Source organism: Phragmites australis, chromosome 12, assembly GCF_958298935.1.
Source record: "Phragmites australis chromosome 12, lpPhrAust1.1, whole genome shotgun sequence".
Taxonomy (NCBI): domain Eukaryota; kingdom Viridiplantae; phylum Streptophyta; class Magnoliopsida; order Poales; family Poaceae; genus Phragmites; species Phragmites australis.
The window spans coordinates 6,448,031-6,466,415 of NC_084932.1; the positions used below are offsets into that span (position 1 = coordinate 6,448,031).

Sequence of the window (18,385 nt, forward strand, 5' to 3'; positions counted from 1 at the left end):
AATACGGACTTATACTTAAAAGATTGTATTCTGTAAAAAATTAAATTAAATTATATTCGTAGATACCTTTTACTGTTAGACAGTGTTGTCTAGTTAAGCATCGATGCTACAAAACAGAAAACTAATCTGTCCTATGTGGAAGGAAAAGTAGTTTTATTGGTGCATACTCCTATTTCATTTTGATATGCACCTCTGTAGGGAAGGCACATGTATAGGTACGGTTCTGTAGGGTTATTTTTGTTAACTTTTCTCGACGAGAATACAACACTCACTATAAATTTGATATGGCACCCCGCAGGATCTTCAACGACTTGGGGGACCAACTCGTTCCCAAATTTTTTATGGTACTGACATCATCTAACCGTGCGCTTGTTGCCCTATCGCGGGAATGGCTTACTTCTCAAACTATCGGTCAAAAGCGCGTGCCTCCCTTTAAGATATCCAATTGGTTCAGATTTGTCATCATTCTCTACATTGGAATCCTATACGCGCCGTTCCTGGCGTTCCTAGCTGCGTGTCACGTTGTAGTGCTCCTCTACGGTGCCGTTGGGCCCGTCGCCTGCATAGGGCTCGCGCTGTGGCGCATAGTGCAGCGCGACTACAGCAGCAATGATGGAGACGTCAGCAAGGCAAACCTCGCGCCGGCACTGGACATGTTCTATTCTCTAATTCTTTGCCAAGGTGCGCTCTACTTGTTATGGCTATATTGGGATCGTGTTGGGCCTTTTTATCTCGCTTCACTTGGCCAAGATTACAAGATACCCAGAAAATGGCGCTACATAACGCTTGACGAGTACCTCTTTGACACCCGAGCGAAATGCTGGCGGGACCCTGCATCCATCCAAGGCAGGACAATCAGCCGCTACGCCGTCGATTTGATAGACTCTGGATCGTGGGAAGACAACCTCTCCGGGGCGAGGATGCTCGCCACGTTCATCAGGCAGGGGGCAGACGTCAGGTCTCTGCTGCTTCCCTCCAGGCCCAGGATTCAGAAGCTCATCGATACACTGGGATGGAGAGCTGGGCCCAGCAGGGAGATGAGAGAGTCCGCCGCACGCATAGTGGCGCAACTCGCCGGCGACATCCATCTTGCGCAGTTCCCTGGGGCGATCCGGTGCATATCCTCCCTGCTCCAAGATGAGGCCACTCTGACGTATTGGTGGAACTGCGACCAACAACAAGAAGGCCGCCCCCACCTTCATACTGGATCCCCATCAAAAACAGAAGCATTGATTCCTCTGTGTGAAAAATGTATACCAACGAGGCAGAAACGTGAGGTTGATCAGCAAGGTGGTGATGATGATGTGCAGCAGAAGAAGCATGTGGACGACGAAGTAGGTGGTGGCTGCAATGAGCTGATTCTGCAAGGCCTGACGATCTTCGAGAGGCTCGCGTTGGACCACCAAAACTGCCTTGACATATGCAGCGCCCCCGGCGTCCTCCCCAAGATCAGGACTCCCCTCTACTCCGCCACCTTAATCCAAGATATCAAGATCAGAGACTGGGACGACATAGTGAACAGATGCTTCAAGGTGCTGAACCGCCTCATCTGCGCTCCAGGAAAGATCGGTAGAAGGCTGCGTCGTGAGATCTCCACTAACAAACAAGCAGTCAGCAACCTGGAGAGCATCCTTGATGAGAGGAATGAAGCTGGCCAGGAGCTGCAGATGCGAGCAATGGAGATCCTGAGAAAACTGGCCTTGGATTTGTCTATCAACCTCACCAGGGAAACTAAAGAAAATCTCATCACGAAGCAGCTTCGTATCTTCCTTGCAGATGAAGAGGGTGAAGAACCTGCCGCCATGTTAAACCCTCTCAAAGCCACGGCTGGGAGAACACTGGTGTTCCTGTCAACCAACAGTGAAATGAACTCTGCAATAGTCATGAGTGGATATAACGACAGTTTTAGTCGTCTCACTGAAAAGCTTGATGCTAAGAACAACATCACATACAGAATAATAGCAGCGGAGATCTTGGAAAATATGTGTGCTCACTGTGATTTGGACAAAGAACGTGTGAAGCAAACATTGCTGCCAATGGTGAGTGTAAAAGTTTGTTTATCTAAATCAAAATATATCAAGCAGACACAATACTAGCAAATGAAAAAAAAAAACTTTAATCATACATTGAACCATGTTAACACAACACTTTCTGTTTTTCTCCTTTGCCAGTACCATGTGTGTAATGATTTGAATTTCACTCCCATTATTATTCCTTAAAGCTAAGTCACATTGTTGTTGCAGGTCCTCACAGAATTACAGTCCAATAAAAGGGAACCACTTCAAAGTGGAAAAGAAAACCAGAAAAAATCTGCACTAGGTGATGATGAAGAGAACCAGAAAAAATCTGCACCAGGTGATGATGAAGAGAACCAGAAAAAATCTGCAACAGGAAATGAGGAGCAAACTCCAGCAAAGGAACTGCAGGAAGCATTTTTATCCCTTACTCTGGTGATATATGACAAACTGACCAGTGCAGACGACTTCGATGAGGTTCAAAAGGAAGCCCCAGGACAAGGAGCATTTGTGGCGAAGCTCAAGACTATAGTAAAAGAGAACGCTGAGGCAACAGTTATCAGCTTGAGAACTGTGAAGCTTTGCGGTCAGATTGCTGTGTCAATGATGCGGCGCAACCACTATACTGAACACTTCAAAAACCAGGGATTCGTGGAATCTCTATCTCAGGCTAAGAAAATTATGTCTAACCTTGAAAGTTGCATGCTTTTTGCTGGGACGGATCTTGATGTGAAGAAGATAGACAGGCCTCTCCTCTCCGAGCTAGAGAAAGAAGCACTAGAGTTGGTTGGTTAGAACTTAATTGTGATTGCTACCCTTGTGCTGTTCCATTTCTCCAGCACAAATGACTACGCCTTGTTTTATGCCTCGCCTTTGCTTTAAAGCAATGGTGTGTTGTTGTCAAACATATTCTACCCATTTATGAACAAGTAATGCTACATACCCTTGTGTTGTATCATATTGTATGTGCCTGGAATAGCATCACTATACAAATTTTGTATAATTTGAATGTTGTTTCCCCTGGAGCACCTGAGGGATATGCAACCGGGACTAAGAATCAATCATTGGCACCATCCCCTGCATGGCTGCAACGTTTGAAAATTTCTGTACATTCAGAAGAAGCGAGAGGTACCTGTCTGCGATGGAGATCATTGTGGCTCTGTCCGAAGCTTGATCGTGTTGTTAGAGCCAGCCTCTCATCCGGGCTGGAGGAAGAGTCCAGGCCCATTTTGAGTTGTCGTCAACTGACAAAATTAGCGGTGTGATTCCGTCTTCTATGAGCTCGCTGCAGTTTCTGAACACTCTCAAACCCTGGAACAATTTGCTGGCGGAAATCGTGCCCACAGTGGCAGCCAAATTGAGCGGGTGCTCTTAAAAAAGGTCATGAACTTCTCATGGAGCCGTTGTTGAAGGAGCCGCCACTGTGACAATCACTGCAGACAGTCGTCGTGACGGTTGCTGTGTCAAACGCTGTGATTCAATTCTAGGCATGAAACGATCTTCACTGGCACAAAGCAATTCCATTGTGGCTGGTGGAAGAATTAAACTAATCCATGTATCAGTAGAATCACAGTGGCAATTTAAAACATGGTTGAAGATCCCTGAAAGTCGTCTGGCTGATGCATTCAGCAGATACTCGATCTGCATTCCAAGAAAATACCTACCACTGCCAGAATCAGCTCCTGCCAATCCCGTTATTCTCCATCGCAGCTAAACCATGCCGAGTCGAACGCGGCAGCAGAAGAGGCTAAAATTTGAGCCAAAAATCGAGGGTGGAATTGGAATTGGATCGGTACCTCTTAGGTGACCTTCAGCTCCTCGCTTCTGGGTGAATTTCCCACGGTGAGGGTAAGGGTGGGTCCCACCGCCGCAAGCGGCTCAGCGATGACGCTCGGACCATCCATCGCCGCTAAAATGAGGCCGAGACCAATCGCTAAGCGGTGGAGGGCGACGTGCATGCAGAGGGGAGGACGCTGGACGGGGAGAAAGCGTGATGCCAGGCGCAGCGGGGGCGGAGCCATGCGTGCGCGGGCTGGCTGGCCATGCTGTAAACGGATGGGGCAGCACCGCAGCAGGTAGCGACGCTGCTGGAGTCCGCGGAGAGGGGAGAGAACGGGAGGAGCCGACCATGGAGAAGAGGAGACGGAGGGCGAGAGGGGGTGGCTGTACGCAGGATGTCTCTCGGAACTGCCGAACCGATGCGACTTAGAAATTTTTTATTTTCTAAAATCATTTTTAGTAAAAATGTATACAAAATAGAAATTTAACAAAAATATACTCCCTCTGATTATGCATTAAGTCGTTTTAGCCTCTCAACTATTTTCTAAATATAAGTTATTCTCAAACTTCTATGCACTTTTTTCTCTTTTGTTTCCTTTTTACCTTTATTTAATAAATACTATCACATTCACAAATGAATAAGTTATCTTTTCTAATGCATAATAAATAAGGAGTAATAAGATTATTTGATTTACTTTCTTAATCATTATGTATAAATTTAAAATGATCTATATTTGTAATCGAAGGAGTACTCTCTAACCCTTTGAAAGGGCGATTTCAAATGTCTCACGTATTGAAAGGGCAAAAAATTAGATGGCAATGACGTGGCACATGACGCGAAAAGCTCTTAGAGGGGGGAGAGGTACCTCTGTATTGAACATTTATATATGTACATTTACATATAAATGTAATATGTATATATGTACAAATACATATATCTAATTAAATATATGTACATAAAATTATTGAATATATATATATATATACGTAGATATATATATATATTTAAATATACATGTATATGTGCATATATATATCTATGTATATGTATACCTAACTGTGTATAGCTGTGTATAATTTTTTTTTTATGAAAGTAGTATTTCTTAGCAATTTCTAGATCTTTATTTAGGTTTAAACATGGAAACTGCTTATAATTTATTTTGCGATGCAAGTAGTATTTTTTAGCGATATCTAAATTTTATTTAGGTTTGAACATGAAAAGTGTTTTTATTTTATTTTGCCACGCAAGTAGGATTTTTTTTTTAGTTATCAAACATTCTACATATGATGTGGTGTTATTTTTGCGCCCAATCGCTGCAGACTTGGATTTGATCGAGCAATTTCTTCGGATTTTTGGAGAGGCACCGGACCTTAAGATCAACATCCTCAAATCTCAAGTGTTCTGCGACTCCAATCAATTGCAAGGAGGAGGATTTAGCTCTCATTCAAGACTTACTGCCATGTGATGTGAAGGATTTTCTGTGCATCTATCTTGGTCTCACGTTGACAATGAGAAAGCCCTCTAAGGCCGTCCTTCAGCCACTAGTTGATAAGGTGGCTGACCATCTCACGGGTGGAAGGCTTCCTTGATGATCCGGGGCGGAAGATTGATCATGGTGGAGGTGGTTCTCACGGCAACACCCATCTATCAGATGATTGCCGTGGATCTTTCCAAGTGGGTCGTAAAAGCGATTGATAAATGTCGTCATGGTTTTCTTTGGAAAGGTCAAGAGAAAGCCTATGGTGGTAATTGTCTCGTTTCCTGGCAGCAAGTGTCGTCCTATCAAGTATGGTGGCCTAGGCATCCACGACTTACCGATCCTCGGCTGAGGTGGTTGTGGCTTCAAAAGACCGAACCTACAAGGCCGTGGACTGGGCTGCAGGTTCAGGTTCACCCGAACACAAGGGCCATGTTCACAATGACCACTGCTACGCTTGTTGGTGATGGTAACAACACTAAGTTTTGGTCAGATCGCTGGTTGCATGGTTGTACTTTTGCCGAAGTTGCTCCTCATCTCATTGCTCTCATTCCAAGAAGGGCGATCAACCAAAGGACGGTGGGTGAAGCTTTGGAGAATCGACGTTGGGTGGCTAACATCAAGGGCGCCCTTTCTATGAGGGCAATCGAGGAATATTTGCAGTTATGGGATTTGGTAGAAGGAGTAGCTCTCCAACATGGAGTACAAGACCAACACGTCTGGAAGTTATCTAGTTCTGGAGTCTACTCAAGCAAATCGATGTACAAGGCCTTCTTTGTTGGCTCGATCAGGTTTGCACCTTGGAAGCGTGTGTGGAAGACATAGGCGCCTTTACGTTGCAAATTCTTCATATGGCTCGCTATTCTTAACCGTTGTTGGACTAAGGACAGATTGGCCAAACGTGGCCTATCACACCCGGTGGCATGTCCCCTTTGTGATCAGTCCGATGAGACTATCCAACATTTGTTGGTGTCTTGCGTTTTTGCGAGACAAGTGTGGTTCTCTGTCCTGAAGAAGCTCGAGTTGCAGTTGGTGGCACAACAACCCGGAGTTGGAACCTTGTCTAGCTGGTGGTGTCAAGCCCTCAAGATGGTGGACAAGCAACATTGGAAAGGTCTCAGCTCTCTCATAATCCTTGTTGCCTAGGAGCTCTGGAAGCAAAAAAATGGATGTGTCTTCAATGGAGATGCGCCAAGTATGGGTGGTATCTTGAGGTCGATCGCTGATGAGGGCTCACTGTGGAGTGTTGCTGGAGCCAAGGATCTCTGGCGCCTTCTAGTTGGGTAGCCTAGGTGGTTTACCCTTGGTCATTATATAGGGTTCGTGTAGCTCGTTTTTTATAAAGTGACGGTGTGGTGTGACATTGTGTTTTTGTTTTTGTTTTCTATTTTTTGCTACCTTTTGCTTCTTCTATTAATGAAATGATACGTAGCTCTCCTGCGTTGTTTGAGAAAAAAACATTCTACACGGTGGTTTTTTATATTCTTGCTCCGATTTATATAAGGGTGGATTGTTAGGATTAATCCCAGCATTTAAATTAATAAAATAAGGTTACATCATGCGTATGAATGGTCATGAGCAAATGATTGCATTATAGCTAACCAAATAGCATAAGTGGCCAACCCTGCTGAGTTGCGAGCTCCACATATGTCCTCCAATTCAAGGTTCCATATAGTGGCATCAGCTCCCAAAATATACCTCCCTTGCATGGCTTACTACTGTCTTAATCGTCAGCTCATGTTGCTTAAGATCAAGTTTGAAACCATGGAATAACCACTTTACACTGCCCAAAAGTCTATTCAGTTGGTCTAGCTATACCCTTAGTCACTGACTGAAATCCTAACAAATCAATGCCCTGCGGACCATAACCAATCTCTGCTTCTCCATAAAAAAAAAAAAAATCTTAAAATACAACATTTCAGAAATTCCTGCCCAAAATGGGCAAAAGAACTACACCGTTACTCTGACTACTAACTACTAAATCAGAGGAACAATAACCTAACCATATCTAAAAACCACATAAATAAATTAGGTCCATAAAAAATAACTGATAATACCTCTACTAAATTTGACGTAATATCCATAAACCTAACCATATCTAAATACCACATAAATAAATTAAGTCTAGATAGCGTCGTATTTGTAAAATCAACCGCTAATAAATCCTATATCCTATCAACTAATCCTAGGTCAGATGCCTAAATCTAGGCACCTAAATCTACAAATCTCTCAACTAACAGTTCTAAATACTACTTCGAAAACAACAGTACAATCTAATCTAATCTACCTACCATTGCTAAAATTACAGTAAATATGAAGTTTAAAAAATTATCGGCACCAAAGAATGAATCCGACATAGCTTCGTCGCTATGTCTCTCATTTCCTCTTCCCTCTCTTACCCTCACTTTTTTTTTTGGAATTTCACTAAAATTTTGGTCAAATTCGGCCCCTTTTATAGAGGGAACGAATGGAATCCTGCTCTCCACCTCTACCTTGTTGTTTCCCTCCCCCCACCCCAAAAACACAGACGAGAGGTTCTTTGGTAGGCCCAGCTGGCCGGGCCGGCGTTCCCCATCCTGTCACCTCGCCCGTTGGGTGGGAGATTTTTCAACCTCTCACCTGCTCAATGGGTGATATGTCCACTTAGCCGGCCTACTGCCACTATGGCGACTCTGTTAGGCAGTTGATAGGCCTTTTACCCTTTCAAAGGGCAATATGTTGCTCTCGCCCTTTGAAAGGGCGAGATCTTTTAAATAGCCATTTGAAAGGACGAGAAGGATACTGTCGGTGATCTGGGAACCAGGGGTTCCCGAGTCCCGAGGCTAGGACAGCACGATGCCACGTGGTGCCATCTCCTGGGGACTATCTCCTTGAGGGCTGAGAAGAGCCAGTTTCGGGAGGGGTGCTCGGGGCCATAAACAGTTAGTCCCTGAGTACCCAGAATTCCCCGAGGACCCGAGAAGAGCCAGTTCCGGGAGGGGTGCTCGGGGCCATGAACAGTTGGGCCCCGAGTACCCAGAGTTCTCCGAGGACCTGAGAAGAGGCAAATCCGGGAGAGGGTGCTCGGGGCCATAAACAGTTGGTCCCCGAGTACCCAGAGTTCCCCGAGGATTTGAGAAGCCCCTTGCCGGTGGACCCCACGAGGGCTTCATGGTGAGGTATCAATCAGTGGGAGGCTCGATGCTGCATTTAAGAGGGAGCATGGCTGGTCACATCCAACCACTCCCCCCATGCCTGTTGTACTGAGTACGTCAGTCCCTACCATCGCTTGGCAGGAAGGCGTGGGGATATTTAATTCGACAGGTCCCATCGCACGTCACCCTGCGGAGCGCATAAAGGAAACAGCTTGGAGATATCGTCATTGGGCTCGAGGCGTATCGCTGCCACCCGGCCGCGTCAGACCGTGTCAGGTCTGCTCTGACCGAACGAGCATGCGGGGATATTCGGCGGCTGCCCGATGGGCCCCCCTGCATCTGCTAAAGCTAGGCGTAATGGGCGATGGGACCGGTCGAAGGGCACATTTTTAACCCCTGTAACATCAAACTGTAGACCCATAATGGTCCTTTCTATTTATGGCTTATGGGGACCCGTGCCCCCATTCTGGGCACGCTGAGCCTCCCCCCGATAGGATAAAAGGGGGGAGGGAGCACTTCGTAGAAGAACAAGCTTTTAAGAGGCTGATAAGTGAACAAGCTTGGACAGGGCGACTCGAAGCAAGAAGCAAGACCGAAGCTCTAGACTTAGACAAAAAACCTTGTAACACAGAGATCCAGAGAAAGGCATTCTAAGAGCATTAATAGCACATCATACACACAGGAGTAGGGTATTACGCTCTGTGCGGCCCGAACATGTCTAAAATCCCTTGTGCATTTACTCCTACTAGCCGACGATCATCCGTCCCTCTTAGATCTCACACATTCGCATTAAATCCACTTACGAGGTAGATCCAGAATCAGCCCCCCGGTCGAATCTCAAAGGGGGTCCCCTAGGATCCCCGCTTGCGGTGTTCATCCACCGACAGCTGGCGCGCCAAGTAGGGGGGTTGCATCCCTGAATCTGCCTTGTTTTCTGCACGAAAAATGGCGGGCGAACATCATCTTCAGCGCACTGGCTCAAACTCGAGCGAAGAAGTGGAACACGTGGCCCAGGAGGCCCCAGCTCCTGCTGTTCCTTAGCAGCAGCAGCAGTCGGCCCGTACGGCGCCTCCCTACCTTGGGGACAATGGCGCTGGGACCAACAGGGCCGCCGCCGCAAGCGGGCCGCCAAACCCTCAGTAAGCAGCAAACATCCCTGTTGCAAGATCGACGTCCGGACAGCATCGGGCATCATTACGGCGTAGACTCACCTTCGGTGACACCAGCCCTGGGAGTGCTTTACTTGCGGCGCAAGCACTCCTTAGGCACCCGCCTATCCAGGCAGCGGGGGAAACCCCGGAGGGCCGTTGGCTGCAGGAGGTGGCCGCCTTAGTGGGCACGGCTCACCGGCAAGTACTTAGCGAAAGTTCCCGCGTCACCTCCCACCACGGTGCAACAAGAGCCGGACCATCTTCGGGTGATAGCAGAACCGACCGGGGGGGTTCCAGGCGGAGTGCTGCCACCTTGGTCACAACAGGAGCTCAGGACCTCCGCTTGCACCTCAATGAGCGGAGGGCTGTCGAGGATGCGCGCGTTACTCTCGAGTGCTACCGGGAGTCTCGGCGCGAGACTGAGGCAGAGGACCAGGCTTCCTCTATGTCGGCCCGTGACCGCCGGGGTTCCCCGATGTGCCGGCATTCGCCCCCCACGGGAATGGCCAGCGCCGTGGGATACGGCAACGGCTGTCGTGCGTTCACCAGTGAGCTCCGCCGGGTCAACTGGCCCACGAAGTTCCAGCCAGAACTACCAGAGAAGTACGACGAGTCCATCGACCCCGTCGAGTTCCTCCAAATCTACACCACCGCCGTCCAAGCAACGGGCGGGTATGAAAATTGATGGCCAATTACTTCCACGTGTCCTTGAGGGGCTCTGCCCGCTCTTGGCTTATGAACTTACCCCCAGGATCTATTTGCTCCTGGGATGATCTGTGCCACCAATTTGTGGCTAATTTTTAGGGCACTTTCACGCGCCCCGGCCTGGAGTGCGACCTCCAAGCCGTTAAGCAGCAAGAGGGGGAGACGCTGAGGTGATTCATACAGCGTTTCAGCTTGGTCCGCAACACCATTCCGCGGATCACCCCCCATGCCATCATTGTCGCCTTCCAGCAAGGCATCCGCGATGAGCGGATGCTCGAGAAGCTAGGTACACACGAGGTCGAGACCACCGCGGAGCTCTTCGTGTTGGCCGACAAGTGCGCCAAGGCGGCGGAAGCTCAGGTGTGGCACGTCCCGTGCCTTGAGCAACCCACTGCCGACAAAGTAGGTCCTTCCCGCTTCGACAAGTGGGAAAAGAAAAAGAGGAAGAAGCGCGACGCTGCCCCCGTCCTGCCGGCCAAAGGCGCTGCCTTCTCTCTCGAGGCCCGAGCCGGGAAAATGGTGTGAAATCCACCAAATTGACTGGCACGACCTCACTGAGTGCCGATCGATCAAGGGTCTTGTGGAACAGCGCCAGAAGGAGCGTGAGGAGCGCCACAGGGGTGGCGACGACAAGGCCGCCCCCAAAAATCAAGAGCTCGGGTTTTAGGAGCCCGAGCACACCGTCGCCTTCATCGACGGAGACGTGTACATGCCCTCCTCTCGTCGCTGCGTCAAGACAAAGCGGCGTGAGGTGTGCTCGGAAACCCTGGGCACTGCGGCCACAAGGCCCCTCAAGTGGTTGGAGACCCCGATCACCTTCAGTCAGGCGGACCACCCCGCGAGTACTGAAAGGGTGGGGCGACTGCCTCTGGTAGTATCCCCCACCATATGTAATGTAAAGGTCAGCCGAGTGCTGATCGATGGGGGTACTGGCCTGAACCTCCTGTCCCAGGAGGCATTCAAGAAGCTGCAGGTGCCTTCGAGGCACCTAAAGCCGTCCCTCCCCTTTTATGGGGTGACGCCGGGACACACACTACCCCTCGGGCAGGTCGACTTACTCGTCACCATTGGGAGTTAGGATAATTTTTGGACAGAGAACGTCGTCTTCGATGTCGCGGAAGTCCCTCTCCCCTACAACGCAGTCCTCGGGCGCCTGGCGCTCGCCCGGTTCATGGTGGTGACACACTACGCCTACCTTACGGTCAAGATGTCGGGCCCTGCCGCCCCCATCTCCGTGCCCGCCGAGACTGGCAGCGCCATCTCCTGCGCCGAGCAGCTATACTCAGCCTTGGTCTCCGCTCGAGCCGAGGTCGAAGGACACCCAGGGGGCCCGGGACCCTCTTCATCCAAACCCCGACTCACCGCTGACGCGTCCATCCCTACGAAGGAGGTCGTGGTGGGCGAAGACTCGTCCTAGGTCATCCGAATCGGTGGTGACCTGGGCGACAAATAGGAAAGCACGCTCGTCACCTTCCTCTAGGCTAACGCTGATGTGTTTGCACGGCAGCCGTCAGATATGCCCAGGATCCCTAGGGAGGTGATCGAGCACCACCTTGCTGTGCGCCCAGACGCACGACCGATGAGGCAGAAGATTCGCCGGTAGGCGCCCGAGCACCAGGAGTTCATCCGGGAGCAAGTCAACAAGCTCCTCGACGCCGGCTTCATCCGAGAAGTCCTCCAGCCAGAGTAGCTAGCAAATCCCGTTGTCGTCCCGAAGGCCAATGGCAAGGTACAGATGTGCGTCGACTACACCGACCTTAATAAGGCTTGCCCAAAAGATCCTTTTCTTTTACCCCGCATAGACCAGATAGTCGATTCCACCGCGGGGTGCGATCTTTTGTGTCTTCTAGGTGCTAATTCGGGTTATCACTAAATTCGCATAGCCAAGCAGGACGAAGAAAAAACATCTTTTATTTCCCCAGTGGGGACCTATTGCTATGTGTCAATGCCTTTCGGTTTGCGCAACGCTGGATCTTCATTCCACCAGGCCGTGCGCATTACCCTTAATACGCAGGTTGGTCGCAACATCGAAGCTTATGTCGACGACCTCGTGGTAAAGTCCCCAGATCGGGCCACCTTGCTGGAAGATTTGGCCGAGACTTTCAATAGTCTCCGCACCACCCGCCTGAAGCTCAATCCCGAGAAATGCGTCTTCAGGGTACCCGCGGGCAAGCTCTTCGGTTTCTTGGTTTCCAATCGGGGAATCGAGGCCAATCCTGAGAAGATCTGGGCCATTGAGCAGATGCATCCCTCAGCTCAGCTCAAAGAGGTTCAACGCCTCGCTGGCTGCATGGCGGCCCTGGGGCGCTTCATCTCCAAACTTGGGGAGCGTGGGATCCCACTATTCAAATTGCTAAAGAAGACCGATTATTTCAATTGGACACCGGAGGCCGAGCAAGCCTTCCAATACTTGAAGAAGTATCTCACCTCACCGCCCGTACTGGTGGCCCCCTCCGAGGGCGAACCTTTATTTCTCTACGTTTCGGCCACTCCTCAGGTCATGAGCATGGTACTGGTGGTGGAGCGTGAGGAGTGCTCGGGGAAAGGTGCTGGGTCTGAGCTCCCGGCCACCCCGAGCGGTCTATAGGTCTTGGGGCCCCTCCCAACTAGGGACTCAAGCCCGAGACCTCAGCCGGCCCCGACCACTGCGTGAGCTCAGGGGCTGTGACAAGCCCTCAGGCGAGGCCGCAGTCTTGGCTCGCCGGATATAGCGACCGGTGTACTTCGTCAGTGAAGTCCACCGAGACGCCAAGACAAGATACCCTCAAACCCAGAAGATGCTTTATGCAGTGCTCATCGCTTCCAGGAAGCTGCGTCACTACTTCCAAGCGCACAAGCTCTCGGTGGTAACCACATACCCACTGGGGCTAATCCTCCAGAACCGAGAAGGTACTGGGTGCATCGTCAAGTGGGTGGTCAAGCTCACAGAATTCGATCTACACTTCGTCAGCCGCCACGCAATCAAAAGCCAAGCTCTGTCTAACTTCGTGGCAGAGCGGACGCTGGTCCCTGAGATCGACAATGAAGAGTTATCCGCTTAACCCGGGTAGGACGGGCCCGGGTACTGGGTCATGTACTTTGACGGCTCCCTCACGCTAAAAGGCGCGGGGGCTGGAGTGGTGCTCACCTCCCCAATGGGTGAAGTACTCCAGTATGTCGTGCAGCTGCATTTCTGAGCTACAAATAATATGGCGGAATACGAGGGCCTCATCGCTAGCCTCCGAGCAGTGGTGGGTCTCGGGATCCGGCGGTTGCTTGTCAAGGGTGACTCCTAGCTGGTGGTCAACCAAGTATCCAAGGAATACCAGTGCGCAGACCCGTATATGGCAGCGTACGTGGCGGAAGTCAGGAGGCTGGAGCGGCACTTTGATGGCCTGGAGCTGCGGCACATACCTTACCGCGACAACGCTCTGGCCGATGATCTCTCCCGCCTGGCCTCCGCCCGGGCACTCATCCCAGCCGGAACCTTTGAAGAAAGGCTCACACGGCCATCCGTCCTGCCTACCGACCAGGATGAAGGGGAACCCTCGAGCCTAGTTGGGGGAACCCAAGCCGCTCCCTCAGTGGGAGGTCCCGTTAGGGTGCCGCCGCCCGGCGAGCGCAATGCACTGGCTAGTAGTTCTCAAGAATCCTCGTGGATTGACGAGATCCGAGGGTACCTGAAAGAAAATATCCTTCCCGGGGATGATGCCTCTACGGAGAGGATTGCACAGCAGTCCAAATACTATGCCATAGTAGATGGGGATCTCTATTGGTGCGGCATCGACAGTGTCCTCCTGAAATGCATCACCCGGGCAGAAGGCAGTGAGCTCCTCACTGAGATCTATGAGGGCGAGTGCGGTGGCCATGCATCGTTCCGCACGCTGGTTGGGAAGGCCTTTGGATAAGGCTTCTACTGGCCAACAGCCCTCCAGGACGCTTTCGAGCTGGTTCGGCGATGCAGGGCGTGCCAGTTCCACGCAAAGCAGATTCACTAGCCAGCTCAGGCTCTTCAGACCATCCCCCTTTTCTTGGCCCTTCGCGATCTGAGGGCTGGACATCTTGGGTCCATTCCCCCGAGCAATCAGGGGATATGAGTACCTCTAGTCGCCATAGACAAGTTCACCAAGTGGCCGGAGGCGGTCCCAGTTGTCAAGGTTACTAAGAACACGGCGATCCAATTCATCTGCGGTATCACAAGTCGCTTCGACGTCCCGAATAGGATCATCACCGACAATGGCACCCAGTTCACAAGTGCCCTGTTCGGGGAATACTGCGAGGACCTCGGGATCAAGCTTTGCTTCGCCTCTGTTGCTCATCCTCGTAGCAACGGGCAGGTCGAGCGCACAAATGCCGAGATACTGAAGGGGTTCAAAACCCGGACCTACGACGTGCTGGCAAAGCATGGGAAAGGGTGGATTGACGAGCAGCCTGCTCTGTTATGGGCCAATCGGACCACGCCAAGCCGGGCCACTAGGGAGACGCCTTTCTTTCTCATCTACAGCGCCGAGGCGGTCCTCCCCTCTGAGCTCACGCTCGGCTCCCCTCGGGTGAATGCTTACTCAGAAGGCGAACAAGAAGAACGAAGACGCGACGACGTCGAGCACTTGGAGGAGCATCGGCGACGAGCCGCCATCTGAGCCGCCAGATATCAGCAGAGCCTGCGGTGCTACCATCAATGCCACATCCGGGCCCAGTCACTCGAGGTTGGGGATCTAGTTCTTCGACGCACCCAGACGCGCGAAGGAAAGAATAAACTCTCCCCCATGTGGGAAGGGCCCTTCATCGTGACCGGTACCCCGCGGCAAGGCTCGTTCCAGCTGGCCACAGAGGATGGACAGCCTCTCCCAAACGCGTGGAACATCGAGCATCTACGCAAGTTTTATCCCTAGGTGGGCATGTTTGTGCTCGGGCCAACCAGGATAGGGGCCTTTCCCCCTGCCCAAATTGGCCGGGGGCTGCCACCAACCATGTAAGTTATCACTTGCTATTTATTTTCGTCACTTCTGTATAAATCATCAATATACGCTCATATTTCTCTTATTTCGAGTTTTTTCCTCTGGAATTCATATTTTTAATATGCTTGGCGAAATGCTCGATTTGTGCGAGAAAAACACGCTCTCTCATTTTTCCCGCTGATAAAAACGGATCCCAGTCAGTATGCGGCGTAGGCAGCGACCGTTGACCTAAGTCTGTTATGGTAGGCTGTGGTGCCCAGGCGCATGATAGTACCCCGAGCACTACTGAGCCTCTGGGGTTCTCGGGTAATCCTACCGCTCGAACATGAGTAGTCGGGACCGCCTAGACCCCAGGGGCGGGCTGTCGGTGCTCGGCCTGGTCAGTCCTACCCCGGGCACCACCGAACCATTGGACCCCCTGGTCATGTCTCTGTCTGTAAACTTCGCCGGTCCGGTCATTCGAGAGGCCTTGGGTAAAAAATAAGAGCAGGCAACAATGAGTACCGCACTAACATAGCGCACCAAGCAAAGAACCTTTGCCTATTTTTCAAGCTTACAGATAAATGCTCGAGAACCAAGTAGCCCGACCACAAGGGCCTCAGTGCCAAGGGCGCTGCTCGAGCCTCTGGGGTCCTCCGGTAATCCTACTGCTCGGACATGAGTAATTGGGACCGCCTAGCCCCTGGTTCCATCACCGGGTTTCCAGTGCTCGAGTGCTAAAAGGATATACTGGGGGCTTAGGTGCTCTGCACGAGGGAACCTATGTTCCCGGGCGCCCCGAGCTCAGGGCATCTACCCTTTCCTGGCCTGGTCGGCTGGAGGGCTGACACCTACTTGGTGAATCCCTAAAGTCATATAAATTTCCTTTCATACATACGCAATAAACTATTGTTCCCGAGTTATCCTTGGGACCCTCGTATGCTAATCTGTTCAGCGAGGAAGTCTTCTAGTGCGCAAAACCCCGCCCTCGTGTTCGCTTTTTCGGAACGACAAAAACAAACAGTAGTCGGTGTACCGTATAGGCGGCGATGGCTGACCTAGGTCCTTTACGGTGGCCGTGGTGCCCGGCCGGCTTGGCAGTACCCCGAGCACTACCGAGCCTCTGGGGTTCTCGGGTAATCCTACCATTCGAACATGAGTGGTTGGGACTGCCTAGACCCTAGGGGCGAGCTGTCGGTGCTCGGCCTGGTCAGTCATACCCCGGACACCACCAAACCGTGGGACTCTTGGTTGCATTTCCGCCCGCACGCGTCTCCGGTCTATTTGTTTGAGAGGTTGCAGGGCAAAAAATGTTCACTGGTCGTGGCGTGTACCGTGCCAGGTGGATTCACCTCCCGAGCAAAGAAGTTCGTGTCTGTGTCTCTTTGACTCAGCAGCCGCGCACTCGCGAGGGCTCGGGGGCTGGACGCTCGGGTGGTCCCGCTGCTTGAACATAAGTGGCTGGGGCAACCTAACTTTTCGGGGGAAGACTGCTGGGCCCGGCCCGGCCGGTGCCTCTCGGAACATCAAGGAAAAACAAACAACATAAAGAAGTACAGAACGTAGTTCGATTCCAAGGATAGCTTCTATTACATTGAAAGGAAATGTTCAGAAGGGAATCACTCCCATATTTACAACATTAAAAAAAGAACAAAAATCTTAACTTTTTATAGGGTAAGGGGGAGGGCACACTTCGCTGCTGCTGTCACTACTCGGGCCCGGCTCTCGCACAGAAGATTCCGCCACCTCGGTGGCGACATCGCGGATGGACGCCCGGGCGGCGGCTTCCTCTGCCTCAACCACTCCCTGCCGAGCTGGCTCTAGCGGGAAGGTGGGGTCTCGGCTGCGATAGCAGGAGAGAACGTGCTCCGCCACACTTTGGGCCAGTGCACGCCCCTCCGAGTCACCAGCTCCTAGACAGCGACAGGGAGAGCCTCGAGGCGCCGGGCGATCTCTGAGAACACCAGGGCGAGGTGGCCTATTGTTTCTATTTCCAGCCCCTGGTCACCCACAAACACACTCCCAAGCCCGGCTGCCTCCACGGAGTCCCGCGCCTGCCGAAGAATGTCCTGCATCATTAGCTTCACAATCGTCCCCTCTTGAAGCACGGCATCAAGCTCCTCCTCGGCGTTCTTTAGCCGACCCTCGAGGCTGCTGCTGTTGGCGGTGATGGCAGGGACACCCTTCGCAGCCCGTGCCTCCTCGAGTCGGGCAGCCACCTCGATCCGGGTCTGCTCCAGCTGCTCGGCCCGGGCATTGATGGCTTGCTCTCGGGCGGCTTGGTTGGCCTCCTGACTGGCGATGTGCTCCTCCTGGGCGACGAGTGCTGACGATGCCAAATCGGCACTCGCCTCACGTCGTGTGACCTACTCCTCCCAGGCAGCCAGCGCTGACGATGCCAAGTTGGCATCTGTCTCACGCAGTGCAACCTGCTCCTCCCGGCAGACGACGTCGGCATGGCTGTGCTCAAGATCATCATTCTGGTGGCAGAGGTTCGCCTGTGCAGACTGCACGGCTTCCTCCCTCTTGCTGGCCACCTCCTCCCGTGAGGCAATCTGCCGCTCGCACCGAGCAAGTTGCTCCTCACGAGCGGCCAGCTCGCTGGCACGCTTCCTCGAAGCTTGGTCACACTCCGCCGCGAGCCGCCCCAGGCGGTCGGCTTCCTCCTGTGCGGCAACGGCCTCATCGCGGGGCTCCTCCAGAGTCTCCAGCTCCACGGCCAGCTCCTGCATGGACTTCTCGTAGGCCGAGCGAGCCGAGGCCACATGGGTCTCTAGCAACTTGCGGACCTCCTCCAGACGGCCCCTTTCGTCGACTAGGGCGGCACGCTCCTTCTCGAGCTCGGCTCGCTCTGCCGTAACGGCCGCCTCGAGCTGCCCGATGACCTCCCAGGCGCTTCCCAGCACCTCGAGGAGGGGTTCCGGGGCATGGCCAGGGGATGGCCGGGGGCAGGGTCCCCTGCGAGCCCACCCAGTGGAGGCGCTCGGGGACCCCGACGACGGTCGCGCTGGTGCCACCCTTGTCGCAACAACCTCCCCTGCGGTCGGTTGCTCCTCCCTAAGAGGGCTCGGGACAGGACCGACCGGGGCTCTTGACTCATAGCTGGCTGGGGCCCTCAACTTGGAGCCCGCCGGGGCGCTCGGCTCAGGGGAAGGGGATGTCCTCGACTGCTCTAGGGACTTCTGGCCTCCTGCAGAGTCCTTGAGT

General features: G+C 52.2%; 1 protein-coding gene across 1 annotated transcript; it reads left to right on the forward strand.

The window, feature by feature from the left end:
* Positions 1 to 528: 528 nt before the first annotated feature.
* Positions 529 to 2,924, forward strand: LOC133886183 (uncharacterized). The gene is made up of 2 exons (XM_062325920.1): positions 529 to 2,039; positions 2,244 to 2,924. The coding sequence occupies exons 1-2, from the start codon at positions 654 to 656 to the stop codon at positions 2,808 to 2,810; spliced, it is 1,953 nt and encodes a 650-aa protein (XP_062181904.1). The 5' UTR covers positions 529 to 653; the 3' UTR covers positions 2,811 to 2,924.
* Positions 2,925 to 18,385: the final 15,461 nt, after the last annotated feature.

What these genes read in the sequence shown, in the direction of transcription:
- LOC133886183 (XM_062325920.1), top strand. Translation starts at nt 654, where the DNA reads ATGTTCTATTCTCTAATTCTTTGCCAAGGTGCGCTCTACTTGTTATGG. An exon ending in AGCAAACATTGCTGCCAATG is followed by an intron (nt 2,040 to 2,243) that starts GTGAGTGTAAAA and finishes TTGTTGTTGCAG; the next exon opens with GTCCTCACAGAATTACAGTC.